Source organism: Anomaloglossus baeobatrachus, chromosome 1, assembly GCF_048569485.1.
Source record: "Anomaloglossus baeobatrachus isolate aAnoBae1 chromosome 1, aAnoBae1.hap1, whole genome shotgun sequence".
NCBI classification, from domain to species: domain Eukaryota; kingdom Metazoa; phylum Chordata; class Amphibia; order Anura; family Aromobatidae; genus Anomaloglossus; species Anomaloglossus baeobatrachus.
In genome coordinates this window covers 86,759,292-86,772,406 of record NC_134353.1, presented here as the reverse complement: position 1 = coordinate 86,772,406, position 13,115 = coordinate 86,759,292, and the positions used below count along the sequence as shown (strand labels likewise).

Here is a 13,115-nt window from a genome sequence, read left to right as displayed (position 1 = left end):
GCCAGCGCTAAGCAGTGTGCGCGGCTCCCTGCTCTCTGCACATGTAGCTGCAGTACACATCGGGTAATTAACCCAATGCGTCCTGTAGCTAGAAGAGCAGGGAGCCAGCGCTCAGTGTGCGCGGCTCCCTGCACATGTTGCAGCACAGCGACGCGTGTCGTTATGATCGCTGCTTCGGCTGCTGTGTTTGACAGCTAAGCAGCGATCATAACAGCGACTTACAAGGTCGCTGTTACGTCACAGAAAATGGTGACGTAACAGCGACGTCGTTGTCGCTGTCACTTAGTGTGAACCCAGCTTAACTTGGGGCCCAGATCGATACTACATGGCAGCCAGATAAGGGCAGGGAAAACTTTCTGGGCTAGCACTCCAGTACCATCCTCCTGGGCATCTCACAAGGCCTTTGTGATGCCATATGCAGTGACTAGGCGAAGCTACTAGGCCCAGGATGCCGGTGTCTGAGTGCTGGCGGAGGAGGTTCACACTGCCCTGTCTTCATCTTGCTGCCACTTAATACCGATGTCGATGCTGGGCCAGGGACCCGTTAATTTTTTTGCTTCAGCTGTCATATAAAAGAAAGTTCTTAGTAATGCCTTTGTTGTACTTCTCCCTCATTGTAACCGTAATGTTAAAAATTAAAAAAAATCACTTTCTCACTATTAAATTTTATAAAAATAAATGTATAAATAAATATAAAAATTAATTAAATAAATAAATTTAAAAAATACACCACGCGGATGTGAAGCCATGCCTCTGTGCAGTCACTTATCTACAGCTTGTTATACAATAAATCAAAGAAACAGGAAAAGAAAAAAAAATTTAATTTCTCTTAGATTTATCATTTTTAATACAACATGGGTTAAACTTCCTCTTCTATGGTCCTAATTTGTGCATGTGTTAGTCAGACAGGACATGGGCTGCAGTGAATGACCAAACGGCCCTGAATACATATACGGTCCTACCTCACATCACCATAGGATGATTACCACCAAGGATCATTAATAAAGTCACAGATTCCTATAGGAAGAATCTTTTCCATTCTCTAAGCCTCAAAAAATGTAGAAATGACTATCTGACCTGCAGCTGTCTCCATAAGTAGCTGTTGGGTGAGACGCTTCTCCATGTACTGCTGGGTGCGCCGGGATGATCCGCTGATCCCCAGACCATAATTTACAGCTATACATTTCTCTTATCACGTCAGTATAGCTCTCAGTATGTATCATTTTATACCGCATGATGGCGGCTGATTTATCTCTTCCTGTATATCATTACTAAGTCGGAGTAATGGAGATAAATGAGAGTTTATGACCTCCGATTCCACACGTTTAGTAGAACAACTGCAGATGTATAAAGTATGGTATCCAGACTAGTACACAGTCAACAGAGGAGTTAAAGGAACTGGCTTGTGCTCTTGTGCCACGAGGGGTGGGGGCCTTGGGCAGATTTTCTACTTGGGCTCAGGAGCTTCAGGTTACCCTTCTGTTTGTAGGTTATCACTACTTGTAGTTGTGGATCTAGGACTACAGCTGATGTCCTCCTGTTACTTCCTACCATTAGGCCAGGGCTACAGGACGACTTTGGCTACTACATTGGAGCAGAATACAGATTTAAGAGGTTGTCCACTACTTTAGCAATGATGGCCTATCCTTAGGGTAGGTCATCAATGTTTGATTGGCCATGGTCAGACACTCTGCACTCACACGACCAGCTGTTCCTGGCACTGGCGGCAGCAGCAGGTGGCCAGAAATGCTCAGTTCCAGAGCTGCCTCGTCTTCTGATGGTGGTCGCGGCTGGGTGCTGCACATCTGCCTTCTATTGATCTTAATGGGAGGTGAATATGCATTATGAGGCCACCATCAGAAGATGAGGTAACTCCAGAACTGAGCATTTCTGACTTCCTGCTGTCGCTCGCTGGTATTGAGAGCAGCTGATCAGTGTGGTGCAGGTTGTCGGACACCCGGACGAACAGACATTGATGACCTACCCTAAGGATCGGCCATCAATGTTAAAGTAGTGGACAACCTCTTTAATGGAAATGCAATGTGGCCCACGAAGTAACATGTATGCGACCGGCAAGTTGCAAAATATCCAACTATTTACGACTAATTGTGACTTGGTTATTGCAATACCTTGCAGATCACAATATGACTTGTGTCGTATACAAAGTAGTTTGTGTAGTCACAGCTAAAAATTCAAAAAGTTCTCATCAGGATGCAGAAGTAGCTTCTCGAATGACAAGGACTAAGCCTAGAGACCCCCATACACATCAGATAAAAGTTGGCTGAACCCACCAAATTCTGAGAGTCTGGCCGACCATCAGATCTGTAAGGGGCCTCCTGGCTCTCCTCCGACAGATGGACTCAAGAAAGAGAAGGATCGAGCTGTTGGAATTTGAATGGCAAATACTTTTAATTTTCAGGGGAGCTAAGCAGATGGCAGACGTTTCTGGCCGCAACGCTTTTCTCCCAGATACAAACACATGAATTTTCGGTTAACCTACACACTTGTGTGCATTGGAAATTTGGGAGACGTGAATATTCGGCCAACAGCCTTCAGATGTGTATGTGTAGCTTCTCATGTATAAGCCCCGCCAAATGTCTGATAAGTGTGGGTCCTTGTGAGAAAGTGGCCCCCTCTTGTGTTGCTGTCAGGGGCGAGATCTCTCTCTACACTGACTTCTATGGGAGTTCCAAAAATAGGTGTGCAAGAGAAGCGTTTTTTGTGTTTTTTTCCGGTAGTCCCATACAAGTGAATGGAGACAGCTGCACAACCACAACCACCTTTCCATTCACAGTGGCGCGAGATGGGGACCAGAGGTATAAGCCGGCTCTATCAGACAAATACTAGCTACAATATGGCAGTATATAAAATGGAATAGAAAAGTTGTTGGAAACTCTAGTTAGAATTCTGTGTGAATTTCAGCGCTCTGCCAGTATCAACTTCACAACAGATTCTGGTTTATGAGCGCTGTGCTGCCAGCACCGTGTCTGCAGACTCTGCCAGGCAGATACATCTTGTCCAGCAAATGAGATATCTGGCCACTCATCAGTGCAGATCACTAGATACGTGAGAATAAGGCATCATTCTGATTATTTTCTCATCGGCCCTGTAGACTCTTGTATGTTATATTTGTGCATTGTTCTTTGTAACATACACATAGATAAATGATTACAGACATATAGGTAGTATTAAAGTGCTTGGCATAGTGCCCAGCTCATGTCTGCCATCAAGGTCTGACCGTTTCACCACATCTCCTGAAGAAGACATCATTTTGAAACATAATGTTGAGGTGACCAGACGTGGTGGAAGTACTTTCCTTGTAAGTAATGCAGTCTTCCATGCATAGACAATTGTTAATTGGCAGCTTTTCAGATTACATTATATGATTGCTACTACTTTGCACTTTGCACAATGCATGTTTGCGTATATGTAGTTGATAATATATTATACAATCTTTATATACAGACTTTGACTGCACTATACAGCTATATGTACATAATCCTATAATTACAATGTAGACAATTATGTTGTGACTAGTCTCTGTTAATAATAATAATAATAGGATATACCTATATGTAATAATTCACCACTTTTTCTGGTATAGCAGCTTTGTGTTTGTATTTTAATATTATCTATCTAATTATGTCTTTTTGTGCAATAAAGTAACCTTTTAGCCTAATACTTGGAGTAAATATTTTTGTGTCCTATAGACAACAGAATACAACTCTATGAAAGCCTCATTGTAGCTCCCATAGACTTGAATTGAGACCTCGTGATGTAACTTCTGACTTCCGGTCAGTTAGAAGTTACAGGCACTAGAGGGCACTTCAGGACCAGAGCGGCGCCGAATAACAGTGAAGCTGCCTGAAGGTGAGCATATGACAGGGGCTTAGATTTAAAACACTACTCCAGTGCTGAAGAAATCAAACAGTTGGAATGGTGCTTCATTAAAGGGGTTTCAGTTGTCAGAATAAAATGACTGTGCAAACAAAGCCTAGGTGCTCGGTGCACCTTTGGAATGACAGACCAGTTCAGTGCAACCCTCCACTTACTTGATTCCCCTCTATGTCTGCCCTTCTGAAGTCAAAGCTGTTAATCAAGGCAGAGGCGGGTGAAGATAAATGCAAAACAAATAGCTTTGAATTTGCTGTATGGTCACACCAAGAGCGCACCACGTGATTGTGCTTTGTCAGAACAGTCTTTTTATGCTGGCAGACTGCCTTTAGTGTTGATGGCCTATCTTCAGGATAGAATGAGAAATCCGATGGCAAAACTGAACATTAAATATACTCTAGTGAATATACAGATACACACAGACGCTAAGGTATGCAAACATTGATCATAGGAATTTAGACATGCATTACTGCTAAGGAAATAAAATTTAAACATTGAGCTTAAAGCGATTTTTAATTTCCTATTAGAAAGTTCCCACCCACCCATAAAATTATAGGTAGAGGCGTTTAGGTAGGGACCCAGCATAAGAGATACGCCTTGACACTGGTTGCTGGGTTCACACAATACTAACTTTTTTTATGCGCTAAGTGTCTAAATTGTTCAATTTATTTCCTTAACAGTAATGCATGTCCATATTACTATATTCTTTGTTTGCATACCTTAGCACCCAGAGTGCAGCTATATATTTGTTAGACTATCCTCAGGATTGGTCATTAACATCAGATTGGTTGGAACCTCAAGACCCACCTCTTCTAACAAGCCTACAACCTACAATAGCCCTCAGTCCAGTATACCACTGCGCAACCAGCTCTGTCCTCACCTATTGTACCCTCACCCATTCCCTGTAGACTGTGAGCCCTCGCGGGCAGGGTCCTCTCTCCTCCTGTACCAGTCTGTTTTGTACTCTTAATGATTGTTGTACGTATACCCTCTTTCACTTGTAAAGCGCCATGGAATAAATGGCGCTATAATAATAAATAATAATAATACAAAAAAAAACCTGAGGCCAACAGAGTAATATGGCCATCATCTGCTCGTAACAGCAGTGACTGGAGTTACCTCCAATTGCTGCTGTCTAACTACTGAAATGCATTTGTCCATATACCTTTTTGAAACTTTAAAAATAAGCATATTTGGTAGTACCGAGTCTGTAAACATCTGATGAAAATATAAAATCAATAAACCCAAATAGTAAATGCCATAAACATAGAATAAAATTTCAATAACAAAAAAAAATATATAATTGAAGTTTTTTCATCTACATGGCTTTCCTTCATGTTAAGTATGCACTGGGTCATGTTTACACTGATCAGTATAAAGTCTTCAAGATCAAATATAAAGAGAGACTTTAAATGACATTACTAAAGACAGATACATAGATGACATTTTCTTACCGCTGCCAACTCCTTCATGATCATACATGACCCTCTGGTTACTGCTAAACTCAATCTCCTCCACTGGGGCTCTGCCGGTTAATACAGTGGTCTCTGGAATAGGCACAAAAACTTCTGCCAGTAGGGTGCTACCACCATGTCCGACCGTCTCATAGACCTGAAAAGGAGAAGATCACGCTCCTTATGAATCTACAGTAATACTTAAATGCCATTTAACTGAATTTCTACAAATTGCCCTGAAAAGTCTTCTACTCTGGATTGATTTTGCCTATGTGGAACATCCTAAAACCTTCTAATATACAACAGGCAAGGGAGGAGAATTTACGCCTTAAAACTATTTATTAAAAAAAAAAAAATTGCAAGCCTTTTTTTAATGAAAAACGTGTGACTTTTTAAGCCTCATGGTACAGTTATGGGAATTAAAGTGGGTGTGAGCCGCAACTTTCCAACCTTTATGTTTGAGCCAATACTTCCCTGCTCATTGTAGGTGTGGAATATATTTTTTTTTGTCTTAAGAACCGTCAAAGAAGTTACCAACTTATAACTAGGCACGCTCTTTTAGATAATTTTGGGGTAGTTTACTCCAACTTCAGTGTTAGCTAGCCGTCAATGAAGAGGATACATTCAGAGGATGCAAGAAGATACACATTGAGGACTGGATACAGATGAGTCCAGTTTAGACAATGCTCTGGGAATAAAATACATAGGCTGCAGTTGGCCAGAGAGGTCTTTGATAGTTTTACTATGGTGTATAAAAGGTGGTTTTAAAAGGGTTTTCCCAATGTGGCACGTTCTCCCCTCTCCCTAGGAAGGGAGTAAACTTGCTGATTGATGGGCAGCTGATTATTAGGACCCCCAGCGTTCCTCCGGAATCTGGAGGACGGAACTCTGCAAAATCAGGACCAGGTGTCTGGGGGATTTCTACAAGATAAAACAATCCATCATCATCCATTATTTCTCTTTTTTTACTCACTAGAACCCCTTGTGCCAGCCTATATGATATATACCTTTATTTTTCATATGCCCGTAAAAAATGAAATCTTTTGAATGGCATGCACGAGCCATCTTTTATACAGTGGTGTGAAAAAGTGTTTGCACCCTTCTTGATTTCTAAACTCTTTTGCATGTTTGTCACTTAAATGTTTCAGATCACCAAACAAATGTAAATATTAAGCAAAGATAAGAAAAGTAAACAAAAAATGAGGTTTATAAATGAAGGACTTTATTATTAAGGGAAAAACATTCCAAATCTACAGGGCCCTGTGGGAAAAAATGATTGCACTCCCCCTTAAAACATAAATTAACTCTTGTTTATCACATCTTTCAGAAGCGGAGTTCAATTTCCCTAGCCACACCCAGGCCTGATTACAGCCACACCTGTTATCAAACAAGGAATCACTTAATCCCTTCTCGACATATGAAGTACTGGGTACGTCATGGATCATGTCAGGTAATCACCCCCGGCTGCTGCAGCGAGCCTGAGGCGATCCCTGCGCATGTCAGCTGATTTAAACAGCAGACACGTGTACCTTGCAGGCGCAAGTGGATCAGCGATCCACCCAAGCCTCTTAACTCCTTAGATCGCACAGTCAAAATGTGACAGCACGCTGAAAATGCCCGTCGCAGTAAGTGCATATTCACCCGCTGCCATCGGAAGTCACGTGACATGATCACGTGGAGCCGATGGTTGCCATGGTAGCACAGAGTCATGTGATGACTCCTTTAGCTATCATGACTCTTTTCCTCTTAATACCAGGAGAGTGCCGTGTGTGAGAGGAAAACAGCATTTCAGCAGATCAGAGCTGTGTAGCTGTGATCTACAGAAATTAATCGGTGATCACACGGCTGATCCTTATAGTCCCCTAAGGGGACTAGTAAAAAAATATAATATAATATAATATAATATAATATAATATATATATATATATATATATATATATATATATATATATATATATATATATATGTTTAAAAAATTAAAAAAAACATAAAAAACGTAAAAGTTCAAATCCCCCCCATTCACCCTATTTAAAATTAAAATGTAAAAAAAATTGGTACCACCGAATTCAGAAATGCCCGATCTTTCAAAATATAAAATCAATTAATCTGATCCCAAAAACTGAGAACACTACAGGTTTCGGAAAATGGTGTAAAAACTGCGGCACTTTTTTTGGACAAACTAGTGAACTTTTTTTAACCCCTTAGATAAAAGTAAACTTATACATATTTGGTGTCTACGAACTCCTACCGACCTGAGGCATCACACCGACACATCAATTTTACCATGCAGTGAACACGGTGAATAAAATATCCCAAAAACCATTGTGCAAGCGCACTTTTTTTTGCAATTTTTCCGCACTTGGAATTTTTTTTGCCATTTTCCAGTACACTATATGGTAAAACTCATAGTTTCATTTAAAAGTACAGCCTGTTCCGCAAAAAACAAGGCCTCATATGGCACGATTGATGAAAAAGTAAAAAAGTAACGGCTCTTGGAAGAAGGAGAGCAAAAAATAAAACCGGAAAAACATAAAATCGCCCGGGGGTGAAGGGGTTAAATAGGACCTGCCTTGCAAAGTGAAGTAGACCAAAAGATCCTCAAAAGCTAGACATCATGCCGAGATCCAAAGAAATTTTACCTGGACTCCATGTATCTAAATATAGACCTAGGACTGTTGATTGACTGCAGTGTATCTGTATGGAGGTTTGTGTGACTGTATGGTCATCATTACCTGCAGCTTGATGCTCTCCGGCCAGTTATAAATCTGTAAATTGAAGATCTGACCAAGATGGACCCTGAAGTCTGTCCCCAGGCGGTTTGTCACGGTTCTGGACACCTCTTTATTATTGAATAAGATCTTGATGAATAACGAATGTTTCTGTAAATCTTCACGTCTCAAAACTTCTACCCTGTAATTTGAAAAAAATCTTATGTATTTATAGAAATTTAGTCTAAATGTTCTGGGACACAGAGGGCTTAAAATGCTGATGTTTTACCTTTCTTTTCATGCAGTTATGTCCTAGGTTACATTACTTTCTATAAAACCCAAAATGAGAAAAAGTTAGCTACTTCCTGTCCCACTAATCAGATCTGATCTCTGCCTTACTGGCTGTAAATAGCAGTGATGGATCTGGTTCACCTGATGGTCAAATATATGATGGTCACTAACTAACAGGAAGAGGTTGAAAGAGAGAAGAGAATCCTCAGGGTGACTGAGTGACGGAATCTCTTCCCATGAGAGAAAACATGGCTGACAAGGGTATCTCTCTGACGGTACAAAGAGGTGAAAGAGACAGATGCACAAGAGGTTGAGCTGTCAAGAGCGAGAGGGTACAATATTACTGCACAAGAGATCAGTCGAACAGTCAAGTCTTCATTTTTCACCAAATACGGGACATCTGGAACAATCGGATCCTTGATTTGAATTTAACCAAAGACAAAATCTGAATGGAATTTGCAGGCTATGTATTTAACTAGGTATTCTCTACTAAAAATATAGTGGTTAAATTTTGAGCTCCAATGATATGATCCCTATAATGTGGTACATGCTATTTCTATGGGTCCATACCCATAAGTGAGAGAAGACGTGAATCACTATAACGCTCGAGATCGGTGTAGAGGCATCGAGCGGAAGTAGTGGACCAACTGGCCCACAGGGGGAATCCGGGCTTACCCCTTAGTGGGAGGGGCTTAACTAAGTGTCTACTACGAGGCAGACACCAGGTCCCACTCCCTGGGCAGTGACCAGGACTGTCGCAGCTGACCCTCAGGGCAGGTACGTACTCTAGTAAGGACACAGGTATAGGCAGGTACAGTTAGGATGACTAAGGCAGGCAGACAGGCAGGCAGTTACGGACCGGTATAGTAGAGAAGGCAGGGACAAACAGGTCTGGGAAAGCAGGTACAGGTGACGGACACAGGGATAACGAGACTCGACAACTAGCTAGCAGTCAGACTAGCTAACTCGAGATGATGTGCTGGCACCTCCCCTAGTGGGAGGATGCAATAAATACTTAGAAAGGTATTTAAGAGGAGGGCGGTTGTGTACACGTGTAACCTAACTACATTCTTGGAAGACCTGAGTTGAGTGCACAGTCCCCAAAAAGGGGAGGAAGCAGGAGAACATGTGGACGGCAGCAGGGCAGTGGGGGAGGAAGCAACCTGTCCGGGGTGCTTAGTAAGTTGGCATCCCTGGGGGGACGCCGGCACTATAATCACCAACTATGCTGATAGAACAAAAGGTAGTATAAGGTATTCTACAACATATCATAAACTAAGATAAGGAACCACACTGAGGTACAGTATAGGCCCATCACAGTACAACATAATACCGCAGCGTGCACTGAGAAATAATGGCAACAAAATTGCTTTTCTATTATTGCAATGTAACACGTGTGCAGCATATATTACCTCGGACACATGTTGTTAGGAGTGATAGCTCCAGATAGGCTCAGGTCAGGATGTAGAATAGGTTCTCCGGGTCTTCTCCTGATATTTGTTGCTTTATCACGGACCTGTCGTTCTATCTCATGTTTGTCCACCAGAGCAGGGGGAAAGGGTTTGGTGGGCTCTTCTCCACCATCGGCCTCATCCTCATCTTCAACACCTTCTCTTTTCTTTTTATTCTTCATTTTCTGTACAAATATTATACATTGAAGTTTAGCAATGAAGGCAAATAAAGCGATCCTCACTAATGGGGTTAACAGAGAGGATCAGGAAAGGCAATTGGATAGCTGAGGAGGAAATGCAGGTCGATGACATTATAGAAGATTTTATAGAATCAATACAGGGAAAGTAATGGATGGATAAAGTACAATATAATGGGGTGCACAACTTATGACCTGCAGCGCTGTTTTGTGTGGCTCCCAACCATGTAGCTATGGACATGCCGGTCTGTGTTTGAAGGTACAAAAAGATGTGGCCAAAAGTCACCAGATTCTTCTGATAGAGAATGGAGCACTGTCATCGGATATCAGTGAATGACATGGAAGATATATTTGAGTGCCTTGTTCAAAAAAAAGCAGGCAAATGCAAAAAATACAAGGGCATGGGGTGAAGAGGTGGCTGGCATGCTTGTAGCTCTCAGCGTTGAGGTTTATGGGAGTCATAAAATTCTCAACTGATTTAGTAACTCCAATAAACTGCAATGGGGACAGCAACAAGGATGTATGGCTGTTGTGTCTCCTCTTGATGATTGTAGAGCAGATGACCTTAAGGCCACTTTACACACTACAATATATCTTACGATGTGTCGGCGGGGTCACTTCGTAAGTGACGCACATCCGGCATTGTAAGGTACATTGTAGTGTGTAATAGCTACGTGCGATTGCGATTGAACGGTAAAACGTTCATCGCACGCACGTCGTTCATTTCTCATAAATTGAACGACAGGTTGTTCATCGTACCCGGGGTAGCACACATTGCAGTGGGTGACACCCCGGGAACGATGAACAGATCTTACTTACGTCCTGCGGCTCCCGGTCGGCAATGCGGAAGGAAGGAGGTGGGCGGGATGTTTACGTCCCGCTCATCTCCGCCCCTCCGCTTTGATTGTCCAGCTGCCGTGTGACGTCGATGTGACGCCGAACGTCCCTCCCACTCCAGGAAGTGGACGTTCGCCGCCCACATCGAGGTCGTATGGACGGGTAAGAACGTGTGACGTGGGGTTACTCGTTTGACAAATTGAACGTGCCGCACATACGATGGGGGCGGGTACGATCGCATACGATATCGTGTGCGAAATTGCAACGTGTAAAGCAGGCTTTATTCTCTAACACAGGGACCCCTACTCATCAAAAGTCTACCTGCGCTCTTTTCCATGTCTTCCATTGCTGATGATCACTTCTGTATTGCTTCACACTCTTCTCGTACTCCTCCGTATGTTCTTCCATCAGCTCATTTATTTCTGCCTGAATTTCCTCTTCGTATTCTTCCTCATCCTTTTCCCTATGAACTTCTTCCCTAAGGTCAAAATATACTTTAATATCTGGATCTGATGTACTTTTTATGACCAACGTACAGCGCCAACTATCTTTTATATTGATTACACACGTGTTCTGCACATGTTTGCATCATTGCTTTTGAGATAAAGATCTAAGACACCCATCAGGGCAGAATGTAATACTCAACATTTTGAGAACATTTTGGCAAAGCCTCAGAAAACAGCTTTTTAACCATGTTCTATAGCCTAAAGGGGCCCTGTTAAGAGTTTTAGGACTGGGGCCGAGGAACTTTACGTTGTGTCTCTAGAGGGGCATTAAATCTGCTCAGTGGATTAGCCAAAGTTTATCCTTGTACAGTTTTCTTCTTCCCCGTCAATGTAAAAATACATCACAATAATCTTGACTTCTAAAAGAGTAATTGAGAAAAACACAACCATTTACAGTGTGCCCCCCTATGACGACAGAGCTGTGCTCAGCTGCACCCCAGAATTCTTCGAAAATCTGCCAGAAACTGCAGGTAAGTTCACAGGGAAAAAAAATGTGCACTAAATTGTGTTGGTTTTATTGGTTGCAGATTTGTCAGCAAATTTGAGAAAAAGGCAAAATAAAACAAACAAAAAAAGAAAAAAAAAACCCCAAACCAACAAAAAATAAACCTCATACCCTTCCTTTGGTACTTCTGGGGCACCTTCTGCTGGTGTCTGTACAGAATACAGCAGCCTCATGGGCAAGATGTGATCACAGGAGGCCACGGAAGTGCCAGGAATGGGAGATTAGATTTTTTTAATTTTATCTTTGCAAAAAAATTTTTTTTTCTGAAATCAGGAATTGTGGACTCATGAATAATCCACAGCAAAATTTACAACAGTTTTTTGGGGGATTTTCAGTTACTGTGTTGAAATCAATGGAGAAAATCTGCAACCATTTAGTGTCAGAAAATGGACATTCTGTGAGTAAAAAGGGAATCTGTTCACACCCCAACTTATTTCTATGTGCATGTAGCCCTTTCAAGTCCAGTAATATCTTTACATGACCAAGTCCGTTCATCTGTTACTGAGAAATCAGCATTTGAATTAATTTATAAATGAGGTTGAAGATCTATGGTAGATCTGAAGCCTCCGTCACTCCAGCTCTATTCCCGACAGCCTCCTGCTTTACTGACAGCCTTTAAGCTGTGTGACTTGAGGGAAATGCTACATAAGGAGAAAACAAGAAAAATAAGGTATGATCTGTGGTACACGGTTAAACCTAGAATATGGTTTTGCTCAGCTGGACGGGTTGTGTCAGACATAACCACTGAAAAAAGCCTTGGATAAACATCTGCTGCAAACCCGCGTATCGAGAATACTTCAACGAGTCAAAGGATCGGAAGGGGTTTAAAGCCGCGCTGCTGTACATAGAACATGAATGCTGAATCTATGTTATGATATGTGACTTTAGTGCGTTTCGAAGTAATTCTCCTTCATCAGGACCATCACATTGTGATGATCCTGATGGAGAATTACTCTGAAACGTGTTAATTAAAGTCACATATCAAAGATCTAGCATTCATCTTCTATGTTCAGCAGCGTGACTTTTGACCCCTTTCGATTTTTTTACTTCAGGGAAAGGAATAGTCGGTGAAGCAAAAGGAGGCGGCAGTGGGTGGGGAATAGAGCTGGAGTGACAGAGGCTTCAGATCACAAATAGCTCTTCAGCCTCATTTACAAAAGAATTCAAACACTGTTTTCTCAGTAACAGCAGAACAAACTGGTCATGGAAAGGCATTGCTGGATTTGTCTTTGGAAAGAGCTACATGTGTATATAAATAGTTTAGGGTGGTGA

The 13,115-nt window shown here is 41.8% G+C and overlaps 1 protein-coding gene across 1 annotated transcript in view; it reads right to left on the bottom strand.

Annotated features, from left to right (window-relative positions):
* CC2D2A (coiled-coil and C2 domain containing 2A) overlaps positions 1–13,115 on the bottom strand; it is a 180,422-nt gene that overhangs the window by 70,909 nt on the left and 96,398 nt on the right. The window contains 4 exon segments of the mRNA XM_075346899.1: positions 5,349–5,505; positions 8,081–8,258; positions 9,760–9,983; positions 11,154–11,310. Coding sequence (XP_075203014.1) covers positions 5,349–5,505; positions 8,081–8,258; positions 9,760–9,983; positions 11,154–11,310 — 716 coding nt within the window.